Source organism: Puntigrus tetrazona, chromosome 21 (assembly GCF_018831695.1).
Source record: "Puntigrus tetrazona isolate hp1 chromosome 21, ASM1883169v1, whole genome shotgun sequence".
In the NCBI taxonomy this organism is placed as follows: domain Eukaryota; kingdom Metazoa; phylum Chordata; class Actinopteri; order Cypriniformes; family Cyprinidae; genus Puntigrus; species Puntigrus tetrazona.
Genome location: NC_056719.1, coordinates 9,986,651 through 9,996,461, shown reverse-complemented (window position 1 = coordinate 9,996,461; position 9,811 = coordinate 9,986,651). Strand labels below are relative to the sequence as shown.

Sequence of the window (9,811 nt, the reverse complement as noted above, 5' to 3'; positions counted from 1 at the left end):
ATGGATAGACAGATGGATGAATAGGTGGATGTATGGATGAGCAGATAGAGGGGTGGATGTATGGAAGAACAGATATAGACATGGATAGACGGATGAATAGGTGGATTTATGGAAGAACAGATATACGGATGGAGGGATAGACAGATGGATGAATAGGTGGATGTATGGATGAGCAGATGGTGGATGTATGGAAGAACATATACGGATGGATGGATAGACAGATGGATGAATAGATAGATGGTAGATGTATGGAAGAACAGATATATGGATAGACAGATGGATGAATAGGTGGATGCATGGATGAACAGAGAGATGGGGTGGATGTATGGAGGAACAGATATAAAGATGGATGGATGGATGAAAAGATAGATATACAGATAGATGGATGGATGGACCGATAGATAAATAGACAGGCAGGTTGATGTATGGATGAACAGATAGACAGCAGACAGAGAGATAGATAGGTGGATGTATCAATGAACAGACAGATAGATACATTGGTGGATGTATGAATGAAGAGACAGATAGAAAGACAGATGGATATAGATGGATGAATAGATAGACATACATACAGACTGGTGAATAGATAAATAGATTTCTTCCTTCTTCTTTTCTTTACTGATTTGTGTGATTTTAACCCGACTTGTTTCTTGGCCTGTGTTTAAAGGGAGGGCCTCCTGACTCTTTCTAATTGGCACTCCAATCAGCAGTGGGAGGCAGTTTTAAAGGCGTCTCCCTTCTCGCAGGCGCTTGTAAAACAATGAACGTCTGTGAGTGTGGACGATTTTGAACGCAGGCAGGCTGACAAGCGGGGAAACTTGCGCTACCTTCCTCGGCGATGACCCCCTGACTGAATGCGCTCAAGAGCGAAGTCAGGGAACTTTCCATTTTCCCGTCTTCTTTTTTCTTCAAATAAATCTATCTGAACGTGGCGACAAAAAGCACAGTTGCAGCTTCCTCAGATCTGTGTTTCAAAGTCTCAAAGTAAACGGGAGCCCCGAGCCAGCGCCACGAAACGGATTATCGACGATCGTTCACGGCATCGCACAGCTGGTTTACTTTACACGAACCTCCGTTAAACCGGGTTGTCCGCAAGAACAACAGAGAAAGACAATTCGATTTAACTCCATTATCCGAAGAGCTTGTGGAACTGACCCGTAAGTGTTGAGCAACTTTAAAAGCAATGGTGGGAAGACTGAACTTGCGGAATGTGTGTGACGATGATCCGCTGGATATGAATTTGAAAGCTGATCGGCCGCTGGACAGTCCGGACTCCGGTCTACCTCCGAGCCCGAGCCCGAGCGTCTGGTTACTGCAGGGCACCGGGGCTGGAACCCCGCTTACAGAAGACGAGCACCGAGGGACAGCAGTGGTAGGAGTCCTCGCTCCAAAGACATGACATTTTAATAGTACACGCAGTACTTTAAATATTTTGTGTGAATATATTAACATTTTTATTGAAACCAATTTGAAATAGAAAATGTAGCAAAGTATTTGTGCTTTTGTAGAAATAGTAACATTCTATTCATTTTAATTCTTACCATTTTTCAGTCTATCCTGTCTGTCTTTATACATGTATACATATATGTATATGTATTTTCTTTATTACCATTTTTTCGATTATAAAATGTTTAAGTTATTAAAAATGTTTACTAATTAATTATTTAGAAAGCAACACTTCTTAATCTTAAAAATCTTAATTGCAGGTTGCTAATAATCGCCAGTTGCATGCATTGTCCTACGGAGAAGGAATTGAACTCGATCCTTTGCCACTAAAAGAAATAAGGTGTGTGTATTTTATTTACTGTGACTCTATAACTTGATTCTGAGATTTGGTTGATTTTTGATCGGGGCAGGTGCAGTTCAGATGTAGCACTGACCTGTTGCATGTGTTCTTGCAGATACACGTCATCAGTGCGTTACGATTCAGATCGGCACTTCATCCAGGACGTGACCCTGCAGCCCAGGGGTTTGGGTCTGGAGATGTGCAGCCAGACGGTGTTGGCTCTGCCTCAGAGCACCTGGAGACATTACAAGACCCAGCTGGAGTTTCAGCCCCGTCAGCGGGTGCAGCGCTACCAGAGCACCACTATAGTGTACCCCAAACACACCCGGACCTTCTACACCACCCAGCTCAATTATGACGGGCACAAGCTGACCAAGCGTTTCTTCTCTGCTGTAGAGTTGCAGGCTTCTGATTGCCAGGCTGGCCTTTAAGAGACAGACGGGCATCTGTGCCTGACATTACCCCCCAGCCCACCCCCATATGCACCAATTACACACCACCGCCTGCATTCATTGAGTCCCAAGAGGAAAAAAAGGAAACATGGACTGAAATTGTTGCCAGTTGGAAAGGGGATCCCTAGACAGATGTGCAGTTTTAGTTTGTTTTAAGCAGAGTGAGCAACTGTTGCTTTTTTTTTTTTTTTTTTTTTTTTTTTTAAAGGTTTTGGCATATGGAGATTTTGTATGGGTTTTCTCCATAAGTTCTTAATGGTAATGTACAAAAATGGTTTTTAATAGCATGTAGGAATGTGGTTGATTTTATTTAATAGCGAGAAGTTTCAGATATTCTGCGCTGGTCTTGGACCATCATTGGTTTGAAGGTTAGGTTTAATGTTGATTGCAAAGTTGGCCGATGTAGAGAAAGACGTACTTAAGTACATAAATTAAGTATTAGAATAAAATATAGAGCATATTTGGGCAGGGTTGCAAAGGTGGAGTTTCAGTACATATCTTTGACGCGTTTCTATTTAACAGATTCAATTTCACTGAGCTGTAGAAGAGTAAAGTTCATATATTAGGGCTAAAAGTGTTTTCAGAAAAAACAGGGTATTCTAGTGTGTCTTTGCACAAGGGTGGTGAGTGTATCTGGGTTAAAACATTAACTCCATCTTAAACTAACCTTATTTGCATACTGTTACTACTGTAAGTCTCTATTAGGACATTTATGCTGTTAACCATATTTTCTTTGTAAAAGCTAGCTAACTTCCACAGCTCTGCTTGGTTTTAGTAAGTTGTTCTGTGTTATTCGTGAAGGAAAACTTAGAAGTGGGTTCACATTAGAACTAAACTCAATTCTGCCTGATACTGCAGAATGAGGTATCTGTAGACCAGTGTTTAAGATAAATTATAATGTAAATAACAGCATTTCAGTTTAAAATGTTTTTATCAGTGGCACTTATCCCTATTTATTTCTTATTCGTGTTGTAATTCTCCTTAATTCTGTGCACGGTCATTGATCAAGTGCCGGTTTTAAATTCTGTGGCTGTGCTGTGTAAAATTATTCTTTTAACTCCAATTACTTTAAGACGGTTATTAACTGTTGAAATGAAATAAATACAGTTTAAAGTGTCATGTTTGGTTTTTTTTGTTTTTGTGTAATAAAAACGAATTGTCCTTAATGTTTGCATTTTTGCATCATGCTTAAAAACTTATTTCAAGCAAAGCAGTGACGCTAGCAATCTTCTCATTTGTTGTTCTTGAGAGCCCCCTAGAGGTGAGACTAAGTTTTACAGCTATAATAAAAAAAAAATACGGCCTTAAATTCAGATTAAGTATGAAGACCTTTGTTTTCAATTCTACATGGGGCCTGTTAGGATTCATTAAGTTCATTAATAGTATTTGGCTGGCTGTCAGGGCAGGCCAGGCTCTTCCTGAGATGATCATGAGCAGCCACATAGAGCTTCCTTCTGTCGGCCTTATAAACCTCAATCCTCTCTTGTTCTTCTGCAGGGTCGGCCAGCACTCCCACCCACCTCAGACTCTCCTGCGGCTGACCCACGGCTGTCTTTGGTGGCACGCTTTCATATTGACTGGGCCTAGCTACGGACACTGAGAAATGTTTGTGTTGTCTGCTCCCTTTTTGCTGTTTCAAGGTCTTTTGGGAGAATGCGTGTCCTCCGTGCTTGTTTTTCAGCATTCTCATGGTCTCGCGTGTTGCCTGTTTAGACTGTATAGGCTTTTTGTTTAGACTGTATAGGTCTCATCTAGTGTTGTTTTCCACCGAAGTGCCTCAAGGGCAAGGGTTAATCCTCTTAAATATATGAATGTAACAGAAAGTAGACAGAAGGCCCTTTTTCCTGAATTAAACAGACTACCCACATGTATTAGTAAGGAAACGAGTTGATCTGATCTTACGTGTTCTGATCCACAGTTATGTTTCTTAATCCTTATTTTATTAGAGTTAGAATGCGAATTTTATTTAAATACTGGAAACAAATATTGTATGCTAAACATGTCTCCATGGAAACTATACCGGAAATATACAGTACATTTTCTAGTGGGAATATAAATACATTTATAATCGATTTCGTTATGGTTACATTTAAAACGTGTTTTTTTGTTTGTTTTAACAGTTTTTATATATATATATATATATATATATATATATATATATATATATATATATATATATATTTAAAAGTGTTTTGCTCTGCGGAATACATAGGAATTGATTTTGCTTATCTTTCCAATGAAAACATCGAAGTGGGCGGGGCATAGAGCATTAGCCAATCGAATACATTTGTAGAACACGAAGATGTTGAAGGGGGCGGGATATTGTAGGGAAATGTCCGAGCTTGTGTTTCAAGAAATGAAACTTCGTGACATAACGTAAAACAACTACAAGAAATACGTAAACGTTTATATTTTATATACAGTATCACATTATGTTCCTGAAACGTCGGCGTAAAGATTAGAAAGGGCAGAGCGTCTTAAGTTTCGTTTCCAGATGGATACGTCTGGATCACAACAATTGTTCGACGACTGGGACGATATTAGCGACTCGGAATTCCTCAACATCCCTTCTGAGCAACAAAGCCTCGGTAAAATAGTGTGTAATTCTGGTAACTTGTTTTGAATGTAGTCATACGTTTAATGTTGGACACAGGATGATACTGTGGCATTATGTGTCTGATATTTTTGCATATCTTTCCACTGAAAATAATAAGATACAGCTTGTACACAGTCGTTCAAGGTTATACGTATAAGCAATGTATGTTTTATGTCTTTTGAGAACCCCAGTATCATCTCAGCAGTGACTCTGCCGGTCAGCACTCCAGCCCCTGTGCATCCACCTCGTTAGTGCACAAGTAAGTCATTTGGATGATGGTTTGTGGAAAATAGTTAGATATCGTGTGCAGACATGGGACTCAAGTTATTCTGCTGAACTGCAATGTTTGTTATTTCTTTGTTTTGTCACATGGCATTGGTTCTTCTGTTCAGCAGGAATGAAGAGACTTTGGAACAAGTGAGGGGTTTAAAAAGAAAGAGCCTTCATGAAAACAGCTTCAGCCCAATGCAACGCTTCTTCAAGAGGCATCTGAGTGTGACCCTCCTATGCGACCAGTCTTGGTGCGAGGTGAAGACTGTGTATAGTCTTTTAAAGCCTTTTGTCAAGAGAAAGGACATGCAACATGCGGAGGTGCAGATAGGAAAACAAATTCATTTATCACGAGGTGAACGCTGATACATACCCTTGAGCATAGTGCAACATAATATCACATTCAGTAATCTGATTCATGGCTTTCATTTCCAGAACGGGAGATTCAGGAAGTTGTCCCTGTGGATACTTGGACTAGAGAAGATGCAGAAGCCATCAGACTTCTCAACATGTTGCACATGACATCGCTGTTGGAAGCAGGTGAGTAGACAATGTTAAAACAGCATTAGGTTTGGTGCTCAGATAAGAATCGAACATTTAGTTTTCAAACATCTTGTTTCAGGAGAACGCGTGCGAGAGTTTCCTGTGTTTGGTGTGACGGAAGGTGTTTTTATCAAGGGGGTCGTTGATGAACTCATGTATAACCAGAAGGGGGAGCTGGTCCTAAATGAGCTCAAGACACGCAAACAGAACTCCTTGCCTAGTTCTGCACAAGATAAAGTCAACTGCTTACAGGTGAGTTGGAGTTATTTATTGCAGGCACAGCCTTTGTCCTCACTCATACAGTAAATCATTGCACTTTGCTTTTGTGAACAGCTGAGCCTCATTCCACATACATTTGGCCATATACGGTAGTGTGTACTTTTTTATTAATATATACATTTATAAAACATTTAAAATGATGGGCTCCTGAAAGTAACAAAGTTCTTACAAACTAAAACTTTGATTTAATTTAATTTTTATTGGCATGAAGTCAAAAATGTTAGGGTGATATAACGGCTCTGTAATCATAATAAAAAGCCTAAATATTTACACTTTTCATATTTATACTCAATATTTGAACTCAGCAGCAAATAAAAATTTTAGCCTTTTTTTTCCTGCAAAGTCATGTGGTGTGACTCTGCAAAACATAATGATATCGATTAATTAATAATTGATGATATTAGGAAAAATACTTTAAAAAATATATTTTTAAAAATGTTGGAAATTGGCATTACATGTTTTTGAAAATTGTATGAAATAAACTTGAATGTAAACATAAATGTTTCTGAGAACTTGGCACGTTTTTTGCCACAGATTTCCCCTTTCCCATTTTCTTTTTTATATCATGCATATTTTAATGCATCATTGACTCCATACTGTGTATATTGGATGATTCTATCTCTTCTTTAAACTATTCATCTATTCTTCAGGTTGGCCTGTATAAATTACTATTTGATGGATTGGTGAGAGGAGAAGTGAAGAAAGACCATGTTTTAACTCATCTCAAACTGCGTTCAGGTCAAGTGCTTGGAGCAGGAGTCCAGGCCCATGCTAAAAGCATTGGGGTCCTGGTTACTACCTTTGAGGAGCTGGTTGATGCTCTGCTAATAACCGTGTCTTGTTCTGATCTTCCATGCATTGACTTGCTTCAGATTGAATACTATCACCAAGGCTCTAATGGACCTATTGGTACCAGAGTCGCTCCTTTCGATGAAGCCCAACTACGGGCAGAGCTTCAGGGTTATCTAGCTTACTGGAGAGGTCAGAGGGAACCCAGAGGGGTGGACATAGAAGAGGCCTGGAAATGTAAATCATGTCTTTACGAACAAACTTGTGATTGGAAGAAGAATAGGTTGAAAGTATCCGACCAACAAGCAGCTCATGCTAGCTCATGATTCAGCATTTTACGGATAATACAAATGTGCTATGTGGTCACATTTTTTGCCATGTTATTAACTTTTATTATTATCTAATGTGTACTGCTTAAGTCTTATAGTTGTACATACGCATATATTATATAATGCATAATGCATTTTTTTTTCATCAGAATGACTTTTTAATGGAAGCAAGCTGAAAGCTTCCTCACTTTGTGTGCATTAAGAAGTTTATGTCACTTAATAGCTATTGAAACGCATATATGTGTTTTACAGTCGATAACTTCAGTCAAGTGTGATATAATGCTGATAAATCCTCATAATATATTTGAAGTGAACTAATTACATACTGAAAATCTTACATTAAAATTGTAATTATCTTTCTAAAAATAATAATTATGCAATGTATATACACACGTGTACAGTATTGTTTGTTTCCCCTGTTTATTACTAGAATATTAGCCATTTATTAGTGCTAATTAAATAAATCCTAATGCATTATTCTACATGACCTTACTCTACATCTCTAATCCCACCCAATACCTAAACTTATATTAGGAATTTACTGAGAGAAGGGTTGTAGTTGATATTTAACAAGTATTTTTTGCTGTTTATTTATACCGTTTGTCACAAACAAAATATTTCAATAAATGATGAAATGCGTTCCATTAGGTGGTGCTATTTTACCATTTCCTATTTTACTAAATCACTGAAAGTTTAGAATTTATGTTGAGCCATATCTGTAACACGATAATATGACAAACAATAACTGTGACATTACCAGTCGTCATTTGAAAGTTGCTAATAATAAATCAGCGATGCGTGTGTCAAAGACTGGAAATGTCATATTTTGATTAGCAGATCTCTCATAGTGATAATCTAGTGTTGATACAGCGAGGCTTGTTTATTTGGGCCTGAAATTTCATCTGCACTGGCACTGACCTCAGCACTGCCGTTCCCCGTGTCGTCACCCAGCACAAGCATGTCCTTGTTATCAGTATGACACACTGAGACTCTGAGTGACACATCTGGCATTTAAAAGAGGCCACGCACTCCCTCGGAGTGCTTCCCATTTAAATCACACAGACGGTGGGGATGGGGGTTGTTTACATTGTTTAAAAAGTTTGATTCTCATGCTACGCATGGACAAAGTTTCAAAAAACAATTTGGACATATGATCAGAGTATTTATGTGCCAAAAATCTTACTTCGAGGTTTGTACAAATTTCTAAGTATTTCCACGTTTTGTTTCCGATCGCAGGCGTAGTGCAGAGAGCCTAGATCACATTTTGAACAGTTTCACAAGTGTGTTTGTTGACGAACGTTTTATGAACGAGGCCCAGTTCTACGCTGAAAGACACCGCGGGCTCAGCTCTAAAAGATTCCGGTCATGATTCAGAACTTGCAGACAAATTATTGAAACCATAGATATGTATGTCTATGAGTCAAACGGCATTGTCTATGTTTTAGTCGCAATCGGCGCTATTTACTCTAGCTCTGCCCTGGACGGCAAGCCTCTCGGAGCTCGACTTTTTTCAGAGAATTGTAAAGCTGTATCTTTCCATTCTAAATATGAAAAAACAAGAATCTTTAGACATATGAAGGATGAAGTACTAATCTATAAGTACTCATGATATTCTTTATCTATATTATATATCATAATCTATAAGATTTACATGCTATTGGGTTAATGTTATGCCCCCTTTAAGGTATGCAGGCTCCATTGCATGGTAAATGGCCATGTATTATAAGCCGTTTTAAAAAGCCTCTGGAGGCTTGTTTATTTTATTGATGAATTGAGTCATTCCTTTCCTCGTAATAAGCGCACAACTGACTGCAAATCTCAGTACAGAAGAGGCTGTGTTCTAATTTGATACCGGTAGGCTAATGATTTTACCCGGCTTTGCCCATGCGCAGACACCGAACACCCGTGAGGCTGAGAGCAGCCGTTATTAGATTGTGTTGGTTGAGGTCCGCTCTAATCTGCTAGTCGATAGGCTAAAAGAGCCATTCCCAGTGCTTTGTTTGCTCATGTCTGCACTAAAGCGCACCATCTTCCAGCCGTAGGAAGCTGCAGTACGGTGTGGTCTGATGAAGTCACTCAGGCGCTAATGACCCCTCATTCAAGGCTCTTAAAAGCACTCCTGCTCACTCAGTCTCTAGTAAAGCGCTTTAGCACTTCACTTCAGCCTTTGTAAACTCGTGTCACCTGGCAGACGGAGGAGCCACGCAGCGCTAATGTGGCCTATCGGTTCATGCTCTGTTTGTGTTGCTCACCAAACTCAATTCCCGCCTCTCCTGATCAATAGGTCGCCCAATAAAAAGGTCTCTGAACAGTCATTGCATTAAGGCACAGACAAAGAGAAATTAGAAGGCTCCGTTCCTTTTTACCTACCTTGAGAGAAAAAGGGGTAAATGATGTGTAAAACTAAATGCAAACACGGGGTGATTTAATTGATGTTCATGTGAGTGTGCAGCGGGAACTAATGCAGGTATAAATTTGTCAGGACTTTGGAATCATTAATTTTACATTGTAATATCTTACATTGATGAATGTCATTACACTGAATTACATCATTCCCTGTAGGCAAATCATTCTTCTAGAAGATTACACAGAGGGGATCTCAGGGAAGCGGTACCAGATCATTTTTCAAATCTTTAATATATTCTAAAAACTGTAATTGCACACCATTCAAGAAGTGTTTTACTGTAATATTTATGAAAGTAGTTTTTTATGCTTACCGGAGTTGCATTTATTTGATTAATAATGTAGTAAAAAATTATAGTAAAAG

General features: G+C 38.9%; 2 protein-coding genes across 6 annotated transcripts; both read left to right on the top strand.

Moving 5' to 3' along the window:
• Positions 1-751: 751 nt before the first annotated feature.
• Positions 752-3,355, top strand: rflnb (refilin B). The gene is made up of 3 exons (XM_043221447.1): positions 752-1,372; positions 1,707-1,786; positions 1,902-3,355. The coding sequence occupies exons 1-3, from the start codon at positions 1,184-1,186 to the stop codon at positions 2,215-2,217; spliced, it is 585 nt and encodes a 194-aa protein (XP_043077382.1). The 5' UTR covers positions 752-1,183; the 3' UTR covers positions 2,218-3,355.
• A 1,175-nt stretch (positions 3,356-4,530) lies between these two features.
• On the top strand, positions 4,531-7,691 carry exo5 (exonuclease 5). 5 transcript variants are annotated; one of them, XM_043222104.1, is made up of 7 exons: positions 4,531-4,826; positions 5,018-5,093; positions 5,227-5,459; positions 5,540-5,644; positions 5,727-5,899; positions 5,981-6,015; positions 6,577-6,753. In XM_043222104.1, exons 1-7 carry the CDS (start codon positions 4,733-4,735, stop codon positions 6,611-6,613), a joined length of 753 nt encoding a protein of 250 aa, XP_043078039.1. In that variant the 5' UTR covers positions 4,531-4,732; the 3' UTR covers positions 6,614-6,753. The 5 variants fall into 5 exon arrangements, with proteins under 5 accessions (XP_043078039.1, XP_043078037.1, XP_043078035.1 ...); XM_043222102.1 differs by lacking the exon at positions 5,981-6,015 and having other exon boundaries at positions 4,532-4,826; positions 5,230-5,459; positions 6,577-7,691; XM_043222100.1 differs by lacking the exon at positions 5,981-6,015 and having other exon boundaries at positions 4,532-4,826; positions 6,577-7,691.
• Positions 7,692-9,811: the final 2,120 nt, after the last annotated feature.

Excerpts from the sequence above, each read along its gene's own strand:
- rflnb (XM_043221447.1), top strand. The coding sequence starts at position 1,184 with ATGGTGGGAAGACTGAACTTGCGGAATGTGTGTGACGATGATCCGCTG. Across the intron at positions 1,373-1,706 it reads AGCACCGAGGGACAGCAGTG|GTTGCTAATAATCGCCAGTT; the intron begins GTAGGAGTCCTC and ends TCTTAATTGCAG. Across the intron at positions 1,787-1,901 it reads TTGCCACTAAAAGAAATAAG|ATACACGTCATCAGTGCGTT; the intron begins GTGTGTGTATTT and ends GTGTTCTTGCAG.
- exo5 (XM_043222100.1), top strand. The coding sequence starts at position 4,733 with ATGGATACGTCTGGATCACAACAATTGTTCGACGACTGGGACGATATT. Across the intron at positions 5,094-5,226 it reads TCCACCTCGTTAGTGCACAA|CAGGAATGAAGAGACTTTGG; the intron begins GTAAGTCATTTG and ends TCTTCTGTTCAG. Across the intron at positions 5,900-6,576 it reads ATAAAGTCAACTGCTTACAG|GTTGGCCTGTATAAATTACT; the intron begins GTGAGTTGGAGT and ends TCTATTCTTCAG.